Raw genomic sequence first — 24,427 nt, 5'->3', positions numbered from 1 at the left:
CAAACGAAATCTTCACTTAATATAACAACTGCCAGCAATGATCAAACAATCAAACAAGAGCAGCATGCTGCTGTGCAAGTAACGCAAAAGTCTCTGAACAAAGTGATCAAAAACATAAAAGCGAGAAATAGGCAAAAAGAAGCTCTAAAATAAAAATAAAACTATAACACTAAAATCAACAAAAGAAAAAAACATGACAATACGGGACTCGGACACGAACATCCGGATACAGAGTTACGTTCCTCAACTACTAATCCATGGCTATTTTTCTCAAGATAATTTAAAGCATATTTTTTTTGGATAGTAGGTAGCAAAAAGTGCGCTGAATAGAACGTATATAGCTAGATCAGATGCTGAGTAACTTTGCAAAACCACTGATCAAATAATACTTCAGTCGCTAACTAGTTTGAGCAGAAAAAGATAATTATACAATGAGAAGACTCAAATTGCTGTAAAAATGGACCACCAGAAACAACATTTCTTATTGTTCCGACTTTCGAAGAAAGTGACCGGAATGTTTTTGCTTGGGGTGGTTTTTTTCTCCAGAAAAATTTTTTCACCAGCCATTATAGCAGGGTTTTTTATATGATCTGAAAAATGTTTACGTACTGAGCGAAAATGTAAAACGATATTTTACGAGTGATAGTTTTTCGCAAAGTTGTGAGGGTTTGAAAATTACCAGGTTGGCCAATTTGGGAAAACTAATCAGCATTATAATTCTTGTTATCAACACAATTTACTCCGTCTCAGAAATCAATCTAAATCGAATTGATGCATGCCAGTTGTTCTAATTAATATGTTGCAATTTGATAAAAATATATATATTTTTGTACTTTAAATATGGCGTGGAGGAATGTTTTGGAAAAAATATTAATTTTCGTGTTAAAAAATAAAAACTTTATATTGAACACTTCTGCATAGACATTGAAGGAAAACCAGAACATTCAGGGCAAGTAGACTCCAGCGATTATAAAACAATCCATTTTTTCTCGACACTGAGAATTTTTCCGAAGCATCTTTTTGGAACTCGAATAGCAAATGTAAGAGCGTTATTATAATACCACATACGATGCTCTAAAAATGATCTTTGAGTTGCATACTATTGCAAGAAAAAACAACATGATGAGACAGTTCTTTCCCAAACTTGGGGGTGATTAGAACAAAAATTATGTAATTTCGCTTCGTTGATCCAATCAAATAAAATTTCTATTTCACGAAAGTCCTATGTACACGGAACATCCTGTTTCATTCCAATCGATGTGGAATCAAAACTGTTTTGATTACAGAAAAATCGTCAAACACATTATGTTTCACCAAACAAATAAAGCAAAACTTTCTTATTGATTGTAAAAAAAATAGAGAGGGCTAAGCTTGTAGATTAGAATATACTATGTCTTTATTCATTTTATATTTCTTTTAAAAAGCTTTAGTTCCATTTATTTATTCACTAAAATGGCTAACAATCAAACATATATAAATATAAAAAAAAATTCCTTAACTAAATTTCAATTTTTCCATAATCAATGACGGGTGAAATTAAATGAAAGAAAATATTCAACAGTTTAAAAATTAGCCTTCATCATGCCCACAAATATTCCGATATGATATCACAATGAATCTTATACGACGTTTCTAAGATGTGCGTGAAAAGGACAAGAATCGATAACTCTCATCTCATGATTACAAAAAACTGTGAACTCAAGGTGAAATTTTCTTTAAAAAAAACAGAAAACGAAAAAAAAGGACTGATCATACCACGACAAAAGTCTAGATGTTCCGAGCGGCAATTCATTTGGCTTAATTAGGTTTTTTTTCAAAATTCTTCTCGCTACACAAACACACAAGCTTTCGAGGTCATGTACAACTGATATAGCTTGCTTAATTTCAATAAAAAGTCCAAATTAAAACTATAACTTCCTTTGTAAATAAAACGATAAAATTTACAAAAAAAGACATGATTTCAATTTTTAACACCGGCTCCACAATTTATATCTATTGGGGTTGGCTGAAATAACGTGCATTTAGTAACTGCAAACGATATAAGTGAGTTACAGGAACTTTCCGAAAAAATTTCAAGCCTATTTGGTGGCAAAGTGATTATTATTTGACGGCACATTTGCTATAATCACGCTCCGAGCATTTGAAATTTCATAACAACTGTTCTGTGCTTCTTCGTGGCTAGTATTTGTGATCAATTCAGCTTCCGTGGCTCATGGCTTAGTGCGTGCGATTCAAAACCTCTGTGGCGCGATCAGTCAGAGATCGAATCTGGGATGTAACCAAATTTTTACTAATTTGAGGCTTGTTTCTACTTCTTATTGCTTTTTATAGAGCTGTTTTTGTTGTGTTCGCTCTAGTGTTTGCAAAATGAAGCTTCGCCGCTGTGTAAATATTTTGATATTTAATGGGAATATATACTCTCTATGGTGAATTTTATTTTAAGCATTGAGGTTTCAATAAAAAAATAGACGTGAAATTCTTTCGCAAAGTTCCTGAAACTAGAATTTTGGACGAAAAGCGAAGAACTAACAAACCTAAAGGCTTAAAATAAAAATTAACCATAGAGAGTATATATTCCCATTGAATATCAAAATATTTACACAGCGGTGAAGCTTCGTTTTGCAAACACTAGCGAGAACACAACAAAAACAGCTCTATAAAAAGCAATAAGAAGTAGAAACAAGCCTCAAATTAGTAAAAATTCGGCATCCCAGATTCGACCTCCGACCGATTTTGAATCGCGCGCCTCAAATTAGTAAAAATTCGGTTACATCCCAGATTCGATATCCGAGAGACTTTGAATCGCACGCACTAAGCACTGAGCCACGAAAGCTGAATTGATCACAAACACTAGCCACAAATAAAGCACAGAACAGATGCTATGAAATTTCAAATGCCACAGATCGTGATTATAGCAAAAGCGCCGTCAAATAATGATCACTTTGCCACCAAATAATGAACACTTTTATATGTAAGTTAGGTTAGAAAAAAGGTTCTGACTAATACACTAGCTGCTGGCTAGTGTAATAATGAATATTTATAAAACATTAATCCAAATATTATAAAACAATTTTGAAAAGCCTAAATTAGGCAATTGCCTCATGTGAAAAATTGATTTGCATTAAAGAATGCTTACATGAAAAATTGATGTTAGTCAGTAAACAATTTTTAGGCACAAAAACAACACAATTACGTCTAATTTCCCATAATTGTATTTTTAAAATTTTTTGTTCTGGTTACATCTAAGTTGCTTGTCTAATTTCTTATGTCCCAATATGGGTTCAGTAACGCTAGGTTATGTTCAAATTGTTTGCTCAAAAAAATAAAAACGATTCAAATTGAATAATTATCCGGTTCTGCGAGTAAAGTAATTTCATAATCAAGGAGCGTACGTGGGCAGATTTTTAGGCAATATTCAATATTCACTAATAACCTTACAAAAATTAATCGAGTCTGAATTTTAGATCAAAGCTTATCTGAAAAACAAATCATAGCTGACAGAAAAATTCGTTACTTTCTTCTAAAGGATCCAAACGGAAACCTTACAAAATTTAATCGAGTCTGAAGGTTAGATCAAAGCATATCTGAAAAACAAATCATAGCTGACAGAAAAATTCCTTACTTTCTTCTAAAGGATCCAAACGGAAACCTGATAACGGATAGCCAACAGACAGCTAGAAAAGTATCAAAGAAATCGAGAACTGAAAAAAAACGACAGATTATTTACGAATATTTTCTGCAAAATATGCCCTTTTAGCTGATGCCATTAATTGAAAATAAATACAAACCAAAAATCAAACCGTGAAAAGTCAAGTTCGAGCTTCGACATTTCTAAAAGTTTTCCTGAGAAAAAAACGACAAAAAAACCGTCACGACCTAAATAAGTTAACTCAAGTCCGGTTAAAGATCACTTAAAGTATGAATCATATCAGGGATCAAATACTTGAATCGTCTCAGTGTCTTGTTTTGCTATTTAGACATCGATTTGAGAGAGTGGAAAATTGATTCCGACAGAAGCCTTTTCATTTCTATTCTTAAGTTTAAATTTTTAATTTTTTTATTAAGTTTAAAAAGTTGAAAAGCAATAGCAAGATAACTGTGGTCGGAATAATCTGTGATATTTGCAAAATTTACGACAAAACTGAATTAATTTTCATTTAAATCTGTTCCTATGCGTTATCTTAAATAGTCAGAGAGTATATCTGAACGGAACCTCTAAACACTCTTCAATTTGAAAATTAACTTGCGTCATTTGATTTCGAAACTGATTTCCAAACTTGAGTCATTCAATATTGTGTATCAAAAAATGAAATGTAAAACAAGCTTTTGGCTTGATTTTAGACGAAAAATGACGGAGACAAACCTTACTATGATGGAATGTGTTAAGACAACTTTCGGCCCGAAAAAATTACGCCGAAACTACCGAGTCAATTACTGAAAAAATTAAATCAGAACGAGTCTCTTATGTAGCCCAACTGAAAAAATGGGTGTTTTATTTTGTAAAAATGACATTTTCTGTCTAATAACCAAAAACAATTTAAATTTTACAATATTTTGGAGATCATACTCTTCCCAAATTTTGTTGCACTACATAAGAGGCTCACTTGATATAATTCTTCTCAGTAATTTTTGGCGTAATTTTTGGTTAACTAAAAAAAACAAAAAGATCCGTTTTTGCGTTAAACTTTGGACCCGCATTTCGCAAAATTACTCGCTTAAATAATTCTGCTAAAACTCGAAGCATGTTTTGTTCATAATTGTTTAACTTAAATCAACCCAGTTTCAGAAAAAGGTGTTTTAAATTCAAGTTTATAGCGTTTTGTCCGGATAAATTGAATCAGCACCGTATATTACAAAAAATGCAATTAAAATCCAAAACATTTAGTTCTTATATAGTCGCAATTAGCATCAGTTTCAATTTTTTGCATCTCGAGCATTGATATACAGCTTAGCAAAAACTGAAAAACTTTTTTTGATCAGCAGACGCGATAGAAAAATTGTTTGGAGATGAAAAGTAAAATTTGGCAGAAGTTCCATCCAGGCCTCTTAAAACGCCTTTAAATACTTCCGCATGAACTAATCATTTCCATGTTGCAATTATAGTATAAAATTGTTCAAAGTGTTTCGAATTCCTCTAAACATTATAACAATCCCTTCTGGTGCGGTTGCTAAATCAAAATAAACATAACGAGGGATCCACAAACGGGTCAAACTGTCCAAAACGTACATGGGGCTAATCCGAAATAACACATTACCCGTTGCTAAGAGAAGTGCAACAGAAACAAGCCGTGCTCGACACCCGGAAGCAGAGTAAGAAACAAATGAAGGATCTAGACAAACTGTAATTGGAACTACGTCTAGTCTGGTTTAAAGTTCAGACCTTATCTCGAAACTTGCGAGAAAGACACGGCCCATTGGCCTAAGCGGACTATCTAGACTTATTAAAGCATTTCCCTCTTGCCTATTTAAAGTTCAAAGTGCTCGAAGAGAAATATTGTAGTGTTTTAGAGTTATAGAGGCAATTTTGAGAGAGCCGGGAGAAAAATGGTTGCATACAGGGTTGGTTGAACGAGAAAAACTGTCCGAACACTAGAATGTTTATTAGTTCGACTTATTTGACGAGCAATAAAACAATGATACTGCATGCTTGTAGTTTGGCCACGTGCACTTTTGTTGGCATGAACAACTTTTCATCTAATTAGGATAAAGTGAGGACAACTTCGAAACTGGCTTCCAGTTTTATGATTTTGGTTGCCTTTCTTAGAATCAACTTTCAAGATCAAACGCCATATACAACGCGGTTAATGCCAAAACCAGGCGTAAAATAACCCAGAAAAGCCTAGTGAGTTAACATTGAAGCTTTTATGATTAATTGTCTCTACAATTTTCGGTTAAATTGGATAATTTGACAAATATATTTGGTGTTCAGGTCGCAGTAGAATAGAACAGTGTGTCCTGGCCTAAAACACCAATAAAAAACCTCCCGAATCTTTTCCATTCTCAAATCATTAACATCACCACTTGAACATTTTCATCTGTCAACTTTAGCAAAAATTGGCAATTTCGCCGAAAATTGTGAGTTTCATAGTGTAAGACAACTCGGAAAAACATACAACTTGTAACATACTCACCGCCGTAGTCGCTACAATGTGTTGCGAGCTTGCCAACAAAGGGTAGGACTTCAGAGAAAATTTAGAGCCGCATATCGCCGCATAGCGGCGAAATGCGAATAGCGCTCCCATAGGGGAGCTTAAACCAAAATTTTGAAGTTTAAAATTATTTTTCGAACCTTGTGAGTTGTCGTTTTCCTTAAATTCGGCGAGTTGAATTTTGTTTTCGCAGTACTGTTTCAAAGCCTGTTCTTTTTTGTTTGCAAACCAATATTGCGTAATTTCTTTGTGTTCTGACATTATACTGGAGTCAATAACGTCTCAAAGTAAAATTGAAAACAATTTTTGCATATTATGAACCAAGATTGCCCTTCAGCGTTCTGAAAAATTTTTGTATAAATGTTAAAATGTTCGAAAAAAAGAAGAAATTTCTATGCTTTTGACAAAAGTTCTTCACGAAAAAAGGTCGCAGAAAAAGTATCTTTTTAAATTCGAGTTCATATTTTTCCGTTGATGTTTTATCTACGATGAAGTTTTGAAAAAAATGCGCTTCATAAAAACTTAAGGGTTAGTCAACCAAACTGAATATTGTAAACTAATGCCAAAGAAAGAGTCTTTATGGGTAGTCAGAGGTACGAAATCCCCTTTAACTCGCGATTGAACTGGTTTAAGCACAACTTTCCTGTAAAAATTCTTGGGATTTTAAATTGCATGTATTTGAATTTGAGATTCAAGTAATGACTAGTAGAAAAAAATGCAGTTGGAATCACACAGAAGCAAAGCTGAGTTTCATTTCACCTGCAAACACATACACATTCAAAATATCAAAAATATATACGGTAAAAAGCAGAACTAGACTAGAAGCAACCTTTTCAAAAGTCAAAAACTCGAAAACATTTAAGTATCTCACGAACATAAAAAGGTAAAGAAACTCAGCTTGAACAAATCTAATTATTGAAAACCTAACAAACGAAAGTATAGCAACGTTTTTCGAATTAACAGAAGAGAAAATCCGGCGGTGCAATTACAGTAAGAGGAGCTCCTTTTCATGCAGTCCTTCACGTTTGAAAACTAAAAAAAGGTTTTTATAGTGTTGTATTAAAGTATTAATACAAGAAAAAACGCAATTATTTGTAAATGTTTTACGGCAAGTGACTCGCAATGGTCACCCTTCAGGTCTTTTATCCTCTCTAGCTTAGCAATAAATTTGATACTCAAATGGTTAAAACCAAAACTTTGAATCTTTATTGAGTATACTTGACGCCTAACTGTTTTATTTTGCAAATAGGAAACCGTGACGCTTGTCTCTTTTTATTTCGTCTTCGTGTTCTTGTTCCTAAAATGACAGTTACTTAAGTCTACTAAACAAAATCGAATGTCAAAAACGCTCTGCGTTAAAACCCCAACTCATTATAATTTTAACCTAAGAAGATATAGAATCGGAATAAAGATCGTAGCAATTCAAATTAACTACCTATCACAGACGCGAAGGTAAACTTCGCAAACACGAGCGAGAAAACGGCGAAAAGCTGCTCTAAACAGGCAAAAACGGTAAATGATGGAAGCTATTCAAGCGATTAAAGATTGAAATTTTTGAAAGATTGAAGTTGTTTCATAAAGCGAATCAATTCGCAAAAAAATGAAGTTTTTCTAGGCAAGCTTTTAAATCAAAGAAACTTTGAAAAAATTCACGTTATTAGATAGAGCGAATAACTTGGCAAAAAAAATATGTTTTTCTTAGTGAACTATTCAAGCTTTGTAATGCAATATTTCAAGTTACTTCACAGAGCGAACTGGTTCGCAAAAAGTTCTAGTTTTTCTATGCCAGCTATTTAAAACATTTCCAACTTTTAAATATTTCCAAGTAATTGCATAGACTGATTTGGTTCAAGAAATGTATAAGAAATAAATAAGCAAACTATTGCGCTATGACACTTTGAATTATTTCCAGTTATTTCATAGACTGAAAAAAATCGCGAAAAAATAAACTTTTTCCTAAGCAAGCTGTTTAAACTATGGAACTTTCAATAATTCAAGTTAGTTCAAAAAGTAAACCGGATGGCAAACAGTTTTACTGTTGAAACCGTTCAAGCGATTTCCAGGTTTTTTCTTGGTTTTTTAATTATTTTGCTTGCACGAGCTAATGAAGCAAGGAACTTCGAAAAAATTCAAGCTATTGTTTAGACCGAAAAGTTTTCCAAGGCAAGCAATTCAAGCGATGAGACATAATTCAAGATATTTAATGAATCAAATCGGTTCACGAAAAATTTGTTCAAGCAAGTTATTCGAAACTTTGAATATGTTCGAAACTTAGTAAACTACGATACTTTGAAAAAGTTCCTGGTTAAATCACAGACTGACTCGGTTTGCGAAAATCTTAAGTTTTTCTAGGCAAGCAAACCGAGCTATAACTTCGTAATTGTTGCATGTTTTTCCTAGACCAAATCGGTTCGCAAAAAGCTTAAGTTTTTCTATGCAAGGTTTAAAGCTATGAAACATTGAAATAATTCAAGCTATTTCGTGGACCAAATCGATTCGCGAAAAAATTCAGATTTTCTAAGCAAGCTTTTAATGCTATGAAACTCTGAATTATTTCAAGTTACTTCATAGACCAAATCGGTTCGCTCGATGGCCCTTGAACATTGTCTCCTAGTCTCCTAGTAATTCTTAAGCATTTGTTCAGTTGAACATTGCGTTCATAGAGCATGCCGACTTTCATTTAATATAAAAGATAACGCGTCAGAAATTAACAGCTGCGTAGATAGTGCAAGTAAATTAAATTCGCCTACCCAAGCCAATTGCGGAATATTAAATTTAACACAAATTAAATTTAAGCCAATTACGGAATATTAAATTTTAACACAAAAATTCTAAAACGACGATATAGTGGCAACATCCTAGTGTCTTAGAACGAGAAATTAGGTTTCAATCCCAATCAATACAGAAATCCATGAAAATTTAGAGCACGAAACCCTCCGAAAAACTCTCACAAAAGTTGTTAACAAACATAGAAGCATGCGCTAATTTCTTGTCTCGAAGTCTGAGCTGCAAAATTGCCACCAATTGAGCTTTTTTACTTGCGAGTTGGGTTAGAAAAAACATTGCTTCGTAATATAACACTACAACGCTAGCTCGCAGGTGCAAATAAATGATTCAATCGACAACTTATCCATCTTAATATTTCCTACTGATAAATTATCCAAAAAAATCATTTTACGAATTAACAAGGGTACTGGGATGTTATAACAAGGGTACTGATTATAGAAACAACCTAAGGCACCTCGTTCGAAATTACCAGTCGCAAAATAATATCTAAGGCAGTCGCTTTGAGCCTAGTAAAATAGCTGGAGCCTCTTAATTCTAAGAACTAGTGTACAAAATAAGCTTTTCTAACCTTGAGTCCAATGCTGCCTTGGCAGAAATGCCACGCGATCTCAATTACATAAGAGACCATGTAGACGAAAATCGTGATCTTCCATTTGTTCATGAGGCCGGGCGAGTTCTCGTAGCAGTAGAAATACGTGTATATCACTAGGAAGATAAAATACATGGAAATGTGAAGGAAAAATTTGGTTGCGGGTGCATTGTAAAACTGAGAGTAAGTGGTTTGTTTCAGCAATACGCCAGTGTTGTCGTCTAATTGCTCGATCTGCATATCGTCTATTTTTGATTGAATCGTCGCTTTGTGTGAGTTGCCCCCCGTTTGACTCGGGTCGATGACCGCAACGTAGGGGGGAGGGGGTGGCGGAATGTTTGCTGTGTGGTCTTCTTCCGAGGAAATAAACGAGTTCGAATCTTTCCTCTGAGCTCCGCTAGACTTTGCACCCATTTCGTCGCCCGCAACTTTTGTGGTTGGCGTGTACAACTCGTGATGTTGTTCAGAGTTACACTCGGCTATGCTCTGGAGTCGCGCCTAGAATCATTTTCATAATATTTTAACAGTAATCAGAACTTGTTTATTAGCTGCGACTCATATAGTAGTGGAAATTAAACACCTTTAAATATTTTTCGTTGAGAAACCCATTTTTGACAAGGACCGAATTATTCATTATCTAAGAAGTAAAATTGAGCAGCAAAATAAACGAATACTTAAGCTATTTAGCTTTCAAGCTTTTCTATTTGTAATTATGTCCATGAAAATCCAGTTTGCTCAAAATGGCGTAAAAAAGCGGTTCCGCTTTAAACTGATGTAGTCAATCATTAAGAGTTGTGAGTCGTGCCTGATTCATGAGGTTGTTCATTTGTTGGTTCTGCTGTTCCAGCAGGAGTATCTCCTCCTCCAGACTGAGTCCGTTATCGTTGGAGTCCACGTCAAAGTCAGTCACCACTTTCTCGCTGTAGATGGAGGGAATAGAGCAGGGGAAAAACACCGAGAAGATGATCCCTAAAAAACTTTGATAAAGATAACCGAACACAGAGATAAAAAAAGGCAAAACAATAGCGCTGTTATTGCAATTTACTGATACAACTAAATTGGCGTAAGAACAACTCGAGAGAGATGGCAAAAGTACAGCTGCTGTTGCTGAATAGAATTATAAATAGAACGATGTTTTGCCATTCAACAAAAATAATTGAAAAAAGCTCATTTTTTGCCAGAGAGCTCCAAAATCTAACATTTTGCATACTTTTTTCAGCGCAGATGTATATTTGCACTCCAACACGACAACTGGGAACAGGTGATAGCAATGATTTTTCTCGATTTAACTTATCGCGAGCCATTCAACGGGAAAAGGAGTTTGGACTGGTAACTAAGACCATCGGTGAAACTGCGACACCAATGGTGCTCCAAGTTAGGATACTAGTTTCATCAAAACATAGCAAAGCCAAAATGAGGAAAATGAGGACTGACTCAAGAGCATCAAGGTAGGAGAGAAACCCAGAAGAAACCCCAAATAATAGACGGCAAAGAGCCGATAGGGAGAACGCATTATCAAAAAACGCATTGCTAAAAAAACTTGAACGAATTTATCTGAAGTTTGATTTTTCATTTTTTTTCTGAGAGCTGAAAACTTTCTGTATGCTCTTGCTTTAAAAATCTTCGGTAATTTTTCACCGATCTAAGCCTATTCATTTCATATTTGTTCCAAAAAATCACAGCTATCAACATTTACTAGTTGTTATTTTTGAAACTAATTCCCAGTCATTTCTGGTTTCCTAATGTTACCTGTTCAGTTGTTGTGGTGCCTAATTGCACGGACAAAAATCAAGCAGAAGGTTCAAGTTAATTAAAAGGATGCCAACTGTTGTTTTTATGTCAGAGGTCACCAAAGCATCTTCAGACACATAAGAAACTTGAGTACCGAATTGTGGTTGCCACCGGCCCATTCAACAGCTACAGAGTAAAACTAATTACTAAGTACAGGACAACTTTTCACGTTGCTTACATTTTGGGAGGGGTAATTGTTGTCAAGTTTTTTTTTACAAAAAAAACTTCTTGTAATTCATTATGAACTTTGATACATTTATTTTTCTCAATTCTACTAAACACAAAAACAGACGCCCATTCAAGTTTACCTTTAAAGGAGCAGCGCATGCCTTTCTTCCACTTGTGCTCAATGCAAATCTGAGATTCAGTGGTAGCTATGAAGTCTTTGTTGTCTGTGAACCCAGCCACGTCTATCAAGTCAATTGACCCAAACTTCGGGTTCTTGTATGTCAGCAGAAATGCACTCAGATCTCCATTGGTACCCTGGTACTCCTCGAGACAGCTCAGAGCCAGATTGCGGTACTGTTCCACCAGGGGTTCTACCTCTTCTTTCAACTCCATCTCTCCAATTGTGAGACAGTTGTACATTTCCTGCCACAGCTTAGCACACATGAGTGCGATTATAAGCGGGTCTTTGGCTTTGCTCCAGAAGAAATGTGCCAGTTCAGGTTTGAGGGAGAATAGAGACCAGAAGCAAAGTTCCCGGAACGGGTCCTCGAACCCCTTTTGGCCTCCAGATTCCGGAAGGTCAACCAATCGGTTCTCTGGAAACGCTAGGGTGTAGTAGTACACCATGAAGTAAACGTCACTCAACGAGTAACTGTCTTTTGGTCCAACTGTTCTGGTTAACAGTTTCAATAACGGCGTACTTTTTTCGATCGTATCTTGGTATAGCAATGAGAGCCGGTTTGGCGTGAGAAAGCGTTTCATTTCAAAGCCGACTTCCAGGAAGAGCTTCACGAAAGGAAGCTGTCCTTCAATTAAGGCTCGAAAACAAGTCGCGCCAATATTTTTTCGCTCATTAATATCCGACTCCGCTTCGACTATGCTTTGCACGACGTCGTCACATTGGTGCAAATTCATAGCCAGTTGCAACGCGTCGCATCCTAAATCAGACACAGATCTAATCAGCGCCTTCAGAATGCACTCGTCCATATGGTTATTTGGCCTGTCGATCCTGTAAATGATGACATATCGGGAATATTCTAGAATAATTTTAATGAACTGTAGTTCAGTCTTATGGACTTCATCGAGTTCAACCCCCAATTTTTTAGCCAGATTGTTGATCAGTATTTGTATGTTTGTTTCTTGGTTAATAGTCAAAGGGTTCCTGGATTTTCGAACAAGTCTGAGAGCCTTGGCGATTATTTCACTTGCTCCCCCTACTCCCTCGCATATAACAACCGCAATGTGGTTGACCAAACTTTTCGCAACTTGCTCAAAAATAGGGAGCTCTCCGCCCATTACTATTAACACAGTCGGAATTGTGTTAGCTGCTGTTGTCGAGGCAGTTATGTTCGGCTCTTCGCCCGATTCCGGTGTCGCCGTTTCCACGACTGGATCTCGGTTCGACGAAAGGAAACACTCGAGAGCCGACCGCATCTCGGCATCTTTCGTCGGCGAATGAGAGTCGAAGAAAACAAAATGGGAAAAAAGTTTGTTTAGGGTAGCAGATTCGTCAAGGCCGCTGTTCACGTTGTAATGGAATGCGTCTTCAGTCTCTGAGTTTTCCTTCCGAGGTGCACCAGTCCAGAACTGGACTTCATCCCCATGTCGGATGAGGTTCCAGTTGACCATTCCAATAAGATGCAATTTTGGCTCCTGTTGTCCGATCCATTCCAAATATTGAGCGTCTTGAAGAACTTCAGCAATGAGACCGTCGACTCCTAAAAAGAGCTGCTTAATTAATAGGTACTGCGTGTTTTACTTAACCGTTTGGCCTGTCATATATAGTATCTAATCATATATTACGTGTTGGCGCCATTGGTTAGCTATGTGTCTGGTGCGGCTACTAATTAATTAATACCTGCCAACCTTAAGTTTAGTCTGCGATGTTTGGATTCATTGTTGTTAACCGTTAAAGAATAAACGAGTCAATCTTAGTTCAGTGAATTAAAGATATTGAACCTGCATTTTTCACATGGCGCAGCAAGCAGGACAAAGCGCGGGATCAGGGAAAAATCCACTGGGAATTACGGCATTTTGGCCGAGTAAATGTACGGAAGCACCAATGTTGTGGGAGCATTGGATTACACGATTCACCTGGGGTGTAATAGCAAAACATTCATTCAATCCGACGGCATTTTATTTTGCTAATACGCTCACTGAGGCGCAAATTACTGGTCTGCCAGAGGAGGTGAATGGGAAAAATCGAGTGGAAGCAGAGCAGACACTAATTTCTAACCTCTATTTGTGTTTGGGGGAACGTGGACAGGACGAATTACATAACCGGAAGCCCCATCTGGACCTGGCGACTACCCGATATCCACGGGTTTTGGATGAATTTGAGAGTGTTTTCCGCAAGGAAAGAAACGAAACATTCGAGACGTATCAGCTACTATCTCGGAAACAACGTGACGGGGAAACGCTAGAAGAATTTCACTCCGTTTTGAGTGGACTAGCCGCTAGATGCTCATTGGGAACATTGGAACGACGGGTGTTACGTGATGTATTCATAGTAAATATGTCCAACAAGGAAGCCCAAACGGAGCTATGCCGTTCAACTAAGACACCAGATGAGGTCTACCGGATTGCTTTGTCATATGAACGGGGGGACAAATACGCAAAGTCGTATAAAGTATCCGGTGGGGGACTTATGCGGCACCAGCGGGTTCACTACAAATTAAAGCGGAGCCTATAAGCGCAATTAGAGGAGGGTACCGTCGTCCATTCCAAAGAGGCGGACGTGGATTTGGCAGGGGCGGCACAAGGGGCCGCGGAGGAGCAGCAGATCGCAAGTGCTACAATTGCGACCAGAGTGGTTTTACCCCGGACCCATTCCAAAGTGCCCAGCAAGAAATGTAACCTGCAATTTTTGCAAGAAAATGGGACACTATGAGCGAACTTGTAGAGGACGTCGATCGGCGAATAGGGGTCGCGTAGGCATGATAAATGAGGATGACACCAATGGCGGGACTACCCAAGATTATCCGGAGGAGAGTGCATCCAATTACGGAAGTTCTGTCGGATGGGTGACTGATTCAAAGACACCGGCACATGGATGGGATTCGGATAGTTCGACGGAGTATGTGGTTATGTCAATTCGGCGGAAGGAGGAAACGGAATTAAAAGTCGCGGGGGCCAAACTAGCCTTAAGAATCAACGGCAAAGCAACTCAAGCCTGGATTGACAGTGGTTCGCCAATATCCATCTTCACTATTGGGGAACTAAAACGTACCCTGGGGACAGTCAACGTACAATTGAAACCGCTGAATCCACAAGACGACCAATTCCGCGATTACGGAAACAATCCGTTAAAATTTCTGGGAAAGATGCAAGTCACGCTTCATTCCAATGGATGGACTTGTTCGTCGGATATCAACGTCATCGGAGGGTGCCGACCGTCTATTATTGGCAGGGATTTAATGCCCTCACTAGGACTGATGCTGGTACAAGCACCATCGACAGAAGGGGTGAAAAGCATACATACCACGGAAGGAACTGTGGCGATGGACAATGACCTGGATGAGTGGCAGACACATTTCTGTAAGCAATTTCAACATCTTTTTCACAGGGTAGGGCGCATTCGAAATTATAAGGTGCAGGCAGATTTCTTCAAAAACCTAACTCCAATTCAACAAAAAGGTAGGCGAGTACCTATAACATTACAGGAAAAAGTCGATAAGGAGATTGAAAAACTGTTGGGACAGGGTCATATCCAAAAGTTGGAAGAATGTTCAGACAAATATTTTGTTTCACCTATTGTCATCACCGTGAAAAAGGACGGTTCTGTAAAACTTGCACTGGAATCTAGAGAACTAAACAAACAAGTGCATAAGAATAAATACCAAATGCCCAATATTGAAGAACTAATGGACATCGTAGGGCAAACTATCAGCGAACGCAAACAGGGGGATGTTTTTTTTACAACGATGGACCTCACGTACGCATACGGTCAACTTCCTTTAAATGAAAACACTAGTAAACATTGCAATTTTTCATTGGTGGGAGGCCGTTCTACCGGTACATATCGATTCAAAACAGGATTCTACGGATTGACAACCATGCCGGCGGAATTTCAACGGGTCATGGATGCCATTCTGGCTGAATTTCCGTGCGCGCATGCTTTCATTGATGATATATTAGTAATTTCGAAAGGTACCAAGATCGAACATATCGCTTTAGTGGAGAAGATTTTAACGAAACTCGATAAAGAAAATATGGCTTTGAAGCTAGAAAAATGTCAATTTGCGAAAAATACTTGCGAGTGGTTAGGCCACCGGATTACGAAATCAGGGATTACACCAATGGTGCGGAAAACAGATCCAATTGACAAATTAACCGCCCCGAAAACGCTCTCTCAGTTGAAATCGTTCATGGGGTCAATCCATAGTCTTCACAAATACTTACCGGCGTTAGCGGAAACTTCGGCGCCTCTACGTCCACTTCTAAGTAAGAAGAACGAATTCCTCTGGACAATTGACTGCCAAACAGCGTTCGAATCGATTAAGAAACAAGTCGCGAACATTGTCGAACTTAAGCATTTCGACGTACATAAGGATATACGTATCGTGTGCGACGCAAGCCATAACGGTTTGGGGGCGGTACTCGAACAACTAGGCACCGAGGGTTGGCGACCAATATCATTTGCGTCCCGGTTTTTAAATGCGGCCGAAAAGAAATATTCGACGAATGAGCTAGAAATGCTGGCCGTAGTTTGGGGCTCCGAATACTTCAGAAATTATATTTTCGGGCGGAAATTTACTGTGGTGACAGATCATAAGGCTTTGCTATCTTTATTGAATGGGAACAATAAGAAAAACAAGACTATGTTCAGTCGATTAACTCGCTGGATTGATAGAATTATCCCCTTTGATTTTGTCATTGAACACATGCCTGGGGCTAAAATTGGCCTGGCGGATTACCTTTCAAGGCATCCGGTGGGGGAAGCCACGAAAGTTAGTCTTTATGATAACACTTTCACAGTGGCAAAATTGAAATCAATTACCAATTCACTCGGATATATTGATACCAATAAAGGGATCATCAAAGCATCAAAGGAATCAATTGTTTCAGCTAAAGATATTCAAGTTGGAAACGATAAAGTTAACATTCCACCGGAAGAGGGCGTCAAAACGCGTGACCGTCGGTTGACCAATCAGAAGCCACTAAAACGAATAGCTGAGTGTAATGACCGGGAAAGCGCAAAAGTAGTAAAGTCAATCACCGAATGTAAACTACGTGAGCCTGATATTAATTCCACAGTAAACAGTAGTCCTCCATTTAACAAAACAAGTTATCGATCTAACAAAATACACATATCTACAATGACATCACTTAATTTGAAGAAATTAAATAAATTACTGTTGAAACATCCAGAAATAACGAGCGGCAGTAGCAGCGAGGTGGAGATTGTGGATGCACGATTGGAGGCGGAGACGCATCACACCAGGGACATTCGATGCAACACAGTCATCTCCATTCCTTCGGCATTCGGAGGTGAACTTTTTCCGGCGGCATACCCAGCAGGAGGGAACGTCATCATGTCAGTAATCCCCCGGGACTGCAAGATAGTCCGCAAAAGCAGTGCACTGCCGGAGCTATTCAACCTGAAGCTCGTGGAAGCGAACTATAAAGGGGACCCCCAGATGCGCGCAATAAAAGAACTGGTGGAGAGTAAGGACCCGGATTTGGAAAAGAAGGTCAGAGCAATGGGTGCCTACCTCGGACAGCACACACATGATTTCCACGTGCGGGAAAATTGTCTGTGGATGGACGAACGACTCGTCATCCCCATACCACTCAGGAAGGCTGTGGTTAATCGGATACATGCGTTTCACCATGGGCGCTCGAGTATGTTCGACGCTGCGAGGGATGTCTGGTTTCCCTATCTCCACCGGAGTTTAGTCGCAGCTGCGGATGGATGCAAGGAATGCACCGATGCAGGTAAAAGCCTTAAACCATTATGCGCCAAAGGTGATGTTGGGAAGATCTATGAACCACGCGAGCCGAACGAATGCCTACAGCTTGATTTTTGGGGTCCAATTAGATACTTAAATGAATCAAGTAAAAATGTCTTGGTAGCGGTTGACCGATTCTCACGTTGGCCCTCTGCAATGATCTGCGGAAATAATAAAAGCGACAAGGTCCTTAAGTTCATTAAACAATACATATCTCAACATGGTGTCCCTAGGAAAATTTTTATGGATCAAGGTACAAGTTTCACATCGAATGCAGTTAAATCATTTTGCAATTCCGAAGGAATTGAAATAATTTATTCACCCGTGAATGATCATCGCGCCACCGGGTGTGTCGAACGTACCATTGGCAGTCTGAAAAACTTTGTCTTAACTTACGCTAAAGAAAAAGATAGTGGAAACTTAGAATCAATGATAGAACGAGCCTTGAGTGCTCTAAGATTTGCCCCAAATGCTACTCTCAAAATATCGCCGTTTGAAGCTCATCACGGCAGAGAAGCCAATACGGTACTGCGAAATCTTACGAAAAAGCCAACCCTGCAAAACCTAAACTGGGCCAGAGTGTTGAAACAAAAATCTGCCTATTTAGATTCTACTGACCCCAGAGCTCCGAGGAACATCCAACCCATGGCAACGGATTGGGAAGAACGATCCGACGTGGAGTTTGATGTCGATCATATGAATCACCCTAGGCGACTGACACAAAATCAACTAGTTTCGGCGGCGGATGGAACACCAATGGCTGACGGGGACGGGAAACAGGCTTGTGGGGGAAAGTCTAAACAGCCAAGTAAACGGACCGAACTGTTGTTCCAACGACTCAAGGATAGCAATAAAAGGTATAGACCCATAAACCAAAAAGTAATTCGCGAATCTAAGCACACTATAACTCTAGCAAATGGCTCTGTACTTAGGAAAAGTGGGGTTGCCGAGAAAGTCATCAAATCGAACGCGCCAACTACCGCGAGTAAGCTAACACTACCACTCCCAGCTATGAGTGCATTGCAACGTCGGGCGGAACTAAAGCGAGCAGCGAACGAACAGGCGGCGGGGACTAGCACACAGAGTAAAGCAAGCGCACAGAGTAAGGCTGATAACAGAGTGCGAGAATTTTCACCAGTGGAGGAGGACGATTCGGATTCGGAGTACGAGCCAATAACAATTTCCAAACACGCAGGGAACTCAACAATAGCACCAGGGCGAGATGTGGAAGGAAATGAACCAAAAATGAATAACGATGTAGAAGACGGAATTGGAAGACCAAACTTATCCGAAGGAAGCGGAGCTGGAAAATCCCAGGGGGTGGACACGGAGGTCCAGACTATGAGCAACGAGCAAGGGGGGAGTGCCCCAAATTTGAGTAACGAAGGACGAGGGGGGAAACATTCTAAAAAGAAAGGGGAACGAGTACGACGCTTACGTCTCGTATCATACTCTAGTCAAGAATCAGAAGATGGAACAGGATCACGGAAAAGTACCAGGAAGCGGACGGCGGTATCTAAATTCGGCGGGGTTATGATAGATAGTATATTGAAAGCGAGAACATCCAAAGGAGAGGAAGACAGAGAGCGGGACACTAATTGAGCAGGAAGGCACATTTGAAAGAGGGAGTGAAAAAGGAAACTCAAGAAACTTGTTAAACTAAAACTCATGCCCAGGGAGAGGGTGGACTACCGCTGGTCTAAAACTCAAACATTTCCGTTGGATAATTTTAAAACAGTTGTTTGAAAATTGATTGTTGAGGGAATGTCATATATAGTATCTAATCATATATTACGTGTTGGCGCCATTGGTTAGCTATGTGTCTGGTGCGGCTACTAATTAATTAATACCTGCCAACCTTAAGTTTAGTCTGCGATGTTTGGATTCATTGTTGTTAACCGTTAAAGAATAAACGAGTCAATCTTAGTTCAGTGAATTAAAGATATTGAACCTGCATTTTTCACAGGCCGTTATAAAAAATTGTACGCCATATATATTATAGGCCTAATTTATAGTCATTAGTTCCAGTCGAGTCCTTCAATTATAAGCGTTGGACTTGTGCAACAGAAAATGAAAACCGAAACGGTTAAATAACAAAATGGCAATAAGCAGAAAAACTTGTGCTTTGAAGTCAAAAATCTATGAACTCCCTGTTATACAGGTGGATTTTCAGTAAAAACCGAACAAAATAAAACAAAAAAGAACAAGAGTTTCCGGTTCATATATACGCACTGCAGAAATTTTCGACTACAAAAATAGTTAAAACTCTGTAGCTAGAAAAAATTGAAATTAAAGATCCATGGTTAAGTAATATTATCCTTTAAAAATAATTATTAGCTGCTCGTGAAAAATGACGCCGTACTCAGAAGCATATTCAGAAGTTTTTAGTATCATCAAAACCAGAAAAAAAGCTTAATCATGGCGAGATAAGGCTAGACGCACTTCAAAATAGAATGTCTTCAATGTGATTTCTATTTTTCTGAAATGCCAAATAGAATCGACAGGTAAATGCACTCCACACCCGTGCAGTAATCCAAAGATCTCCACTTGTCTTCCAGGCAGATTCACCAGAAGTCTTTTTGATGATATCACAAACAAAGAGGGTCAAATCTGCACTGACTTTAATGGACGCTCATGTTTTGTTATGTTGCGAAAGTGTCTTGAGTGAAGTTTCGTTAAGATACTTTATACTCACTTACGATCCACGTAAGGCTTGTTGTTTATGAATTCTAAAAAAATTTGTCCAAGATTCTAGTTTGAACAAAAAAAATCAAATAATATGATCGTTTTTTACTCATTAATGTACATCGTTGAAAAATGCAATGCAATTTAATTCTCGGCGAAAACTGCTAGCTAAATTTTTTGCTAATTGCAAAAATTTAACAAACAAGCAGCAAACAATTGGAATATGATGTGCAAAGAAATCTTCAGGTATCAACATTCATAAGGCACTGTTCTTGAGGATCATGAAAGATGTTAAGAGATATCATCTATAAAGGCTCCTCATGAAACATCTCACAGGGCTGCATACTTTAACATCCCAGGGCAGGCACTTCAAGAATGAAAGAAACTTCCACAAAAACACCCAGGCCACCTCAGAAAAATCTGTCTGAACATGAAAATGAACAACCTACTACAAGACAACAAAGCCGAATATAGTTCTTTCTTCGACGAATTCAATCACAGAGGACGTGGCCGAGTGGGTAAGGCATGCGACTCTTGAAATGATGGTTTTGTGTTCGCATCCCACTGCGGCCATGGTTGGAGGGGTCCCAGTGTCATCCGCCTTCTCAAGGTCGGACCAGCTACGGCGAAATGGATGACATCCCCCCTCCCCCACTGTTGGTCCTGCACGGACGGGGGTTTATACAAAAAAACACAGAAGACAAACAAGCAAATTCAAGGCACTGTCAAGATTGCACTAAAAAGTTACATTAGCTTAGATTGATAGGCAATAACTACATAATCAAAGCTGTTAACTCCTCTCTGAAAGGCGTCAACTTTCCAAGAAAGGAAGAACGATAGTAGTTTGCTTATTAAACCGGAAAAAGGTCCCGAAAAATTTTAAACAACACCAGCCGATAGCGCTACTGCATCCGTGACTAAATTTGTAGAAAGACTACTTGGCCCAGAACTGAACGAACGCGCGTGTATTGAGATGGATTCAGGAAAACATGACAAAAAGTAACAGCACTAAGCTGTATCAATCACCGAGGGTCTGAGCAAAAAACCTAGCCACAGAACGCTACTCGATACGTAAGACCGAACCACAACCTTCAACTAGGTTAATCACTGAGCAATTATAAAAAAAAAACGTAGATATATCAAATGATTAGCCATTATATTTACAACCCGGCCTGCCGAGGTTAACAATGAAACGAAGGTCGGCAAAAAACCCAATCAATTGGGAGTAGCAGTCCAAAAAATGCAAAACATAATTAAAACTCACACACTCAAATTCAAACGCTTTTGAACACAATCTCACACACTCTACATCTATTCAACAGTTCAATCGAGTATCAATGTTCTGAAAAATTTGCATGCATAAAACTGCACGAAAGAAGCTAGAAGTATAAAGTAAAATCAATAGTTTAAGTGATATGCACTACCACTGCAAGAAAACGCGTCAAGTACAAATCGAACGAAAGAAGTAGTACGAGAAAGATAAAACCAACTGTACAATCTTTATTCCACAAGGAAATCGCTCATCTAATACCAATTTCTGAAGTATTTACAGCAAGAAGCTACAATTTACAACGCTGTAAAATACTATTAGAAAACAGAAGAAAAAAAAACTATTTTGTTTCAGTACCAGTGTGTTCAATGTGAATTCCATTCTTCTGAATTGCCAAACAGAATCGACAGGTAAATGCACTCCTCACTCGTGCAGTAATCCAAATATCTCCACTTGTCTTCCGGCAGATTCACCGGAAATGTTTTTGATGATTTGACAAACTGAGTAGGCAAATCTGCATTGAATTAGAGTGGCCGCTCAAGTTTTGTTATCTTACGAAAGTGCCCTTGCTTAAAATTCTTTAGTTTTCTGTATACGCATTTACAACTCTTGACGCATTTGCAATTGATTTTCTTACACGCACATGCAATTGATGTTCTTCTTGATTTCGTGATAATCTTTCCAAAATTCTCGTTTGAACAATAAAATTTAGATAACAAGAGCAATTGTTGCTCGAGCGTGAAAATTGTTGCACAAACTAATTTTTTGCAACTCGATCAAAATTACTAAACAAGCAGCAACCATTTCATGGATCAAGCGCAGACAAATGTTCCAGAAATCAACATTCTCAGGCAATGTTTTTGAATATCATGAAAGATGTTAAAGAGATATCATTTACAAAGCCGCCTCATGAAACATCCTTCAGTGCTGCATGCCTAAAGTTACTTCAAAAATGCAGGAAGGCAATTCAAAAATGAGAGAAACTTCTACTAAAACACCCAGGTCACCTCAGAATAATCACCCGCAACAATAAAATCAAAAACTTACTATAAGACAACAAAAACGCCAAATATATTTCATTCTTCGATAAATTCGATCAGAGGACAAACAAGAGAAATACGATCGAACATCAAATCACTATCAGGATAAAATCTGCAACGGATTTCCAAAATACTGATTATTTGTACAAGCTCACCAATCTACGATGCGAAACTGTGCGTCAAATACCTAAACGAATAAAAAAAACTCGGCCAAATGAACCAGAAAAAAAACAAAGCTCCGGGCACGACAAGGCCGAGAAAGTTTTTTAAAGGAAGGTTCCGGGCACTATCAAGATTGCACTAACAAACTTTCAGTACCTTGGGTTGGCAGGCAATAATTACATCATCAAAGCTGTTTACTGTCAAATCTTCTCTGAGAAACTCAAAACTTCCTTTAACTTTCCCAAAAGTGGAAGAACGATAGAAATATTCTGCTTAAAAAAACCAGATCAAGGTCCCAAAAAAGTTCAATCAATACCAGTGATATCGCTACTGCTTCATTGACTAAATTTGCAGAAAGACTACTTGGCCCAGAACCGAACCTTTGTAATGAGGTGTCTAACTACTAGCATGGGTTCAGGATAATATGACAGACACTAACAGCCCTAAGCTTCATCAATCACAAACAACTGAGGGTCTGAACAGGAAAACCTTGTCACAGAGCTCTACTTGCTGCATAAGATCAAACCAGTATCTTCAACACGGTTTATCACTAAATAATTCTCGAAAACCTACTTAGATGTATCATTTCAAAAACCATTATATTTACAAACTTCCTGCCGAGGTTAATTTAAAAAGAAAGTCAATTGACTGTAACAGGCAAAAACGTGCTAAACCAAATTAAAAATCAAACTCTATTCAACTAAAGCGCACACACTCAACATCTACTCAAGAATTGAATCGAGTAACAATGTTCTGAAAAACCTGCATGCACAAACTTCGGAAGTAGATTTTATTGTTCCGACTTTCGATACGAAAGTTACGGAATATTTGTGCTCGGGGTGGGTTTTTTTTTCTTCAGACAAATTTCGACTTTTTAACTAGCCATTTTTGACGGAATTTTTTTATATCATTCGAAAGGTATTGTTGTCCTGAGCTCAAATTTGAAAAGATATTTCACCTGTGATCATTTTTCGTAAAGTTACGGGGGTTTAAAGATTGGCATTTTGGCCAATTTGGGACAATTAACGCGCGATATATTTCGCGCTATTAACGCGTGAGCGGAGAGTTAATCCGTGTTGAAAATTGTTCCAAATTGATTCAAATAGCTTATTAGCCATAATTGATTTGTTACAAGGAGCGAGATCTATTTTTTTTGTACTTTATATGGCGTGTGGGGGGATGATTTTCACAAAAAAAAATTCAATTTTTAGAAAAAAAATTTCACTTTATTTTATTTCATTTAATTTTTTCTATGTATTACTGCTGCTCAATAAACCTTAAGAGGCAGTCGGAACATTCAAGGCCTCGCCCTGATACGAGCAATCTTGTTACCTTTTATCCTTTATTGTAAAAATATGAGCAAACATCAATTCGAGAGAATTATCGCGCTTTGTTCGTAAACAATCCGTTCGAATTATCGCGCGTGGGGTCTTAATTTGGCTGAGAAACAATTATAATTTGTTTTGATGCAAATTATTTGGCCTAAGTATTTTGTTAATGGTTACTTAATTGCTTATTACATCACTTTTCAATAACGGGGAAAATTTATGTAGAAAAAAAATTTTCTGTAAAAAAATTTTGTCCATTCACAAGACGTTAAAAAATCAAGGCTCACATGAGTAGTCTTTATGTTGTTTAGTCTTTTCTCACACGCAATGGCAAGTCAAAGGGTTACACTTCACTAGTATAACAAGTTGTGGAAAAATTAGAATGCTTCCATTCAATTCAGAATGATCTTATTTGTCATACGCACCCTTATATTACCTCCAATTTGCAACTTTCAAGCCTGTATAAATTGGCAAAAAAAAGTCGCAGGAGAAATAACCTTTTTATTT

The 24,427-nt window shown here is 38.1% G+C and overlaps 1 protein-coding gene across 6 annotated transcripts in view; it reads right to left on the bottom strand.

Annotated features, from left to right (window-relative positions):
- The window catches only part of LOC134842907 (transient receptor potential cation channel subfamily M member-like 2), a 53,654-nt gene that overhangs the window by 11,151 nt on the left and 18,076 nt on the right, over positions 1-24,427 (bottom strand). For all 6 annotated transcript variants that reach the window (XM_063859431.1, XM_063859429.1, XM_063859430.1 and 3 more), the window contains 3 exons: positions 11,625-13,202; positions 10,331-10,494; positions 9,505-10,023 (listed from right to left, as the gene is read on the bottom strand). In XM_063859431.1, the coding sequence (XP_063715501.1) occupies positions 9,505-10,023; positions 10,331-10,494; positions 11,625-13,202 (2,261 nt within the window). The remainder of the gene's footprint in view (positions 1-9,504; positions 10,024-10,330; positions 10,495-11,624; positions 13,203-24,427) is intronic.

The sequence above is a fragment of the Symsagittifera roscoffensis genome, chromosome 3 (genome assembly GCF_963678635.1).
Source record: "Symsagittifera roscoffensis chromosome 3, txSymRosc1.1, whole genome shotgun sequence".
Lineage (NCBI taxonomy): Eukaryota > Metazoa > Xenacoelomorpha > Acoela > Convolutidae > Symsagittifera > Symsagittifera roscoffensis.
This window is presented reverse-complemented; position numbering and strand designations above follow the sequence as displayed.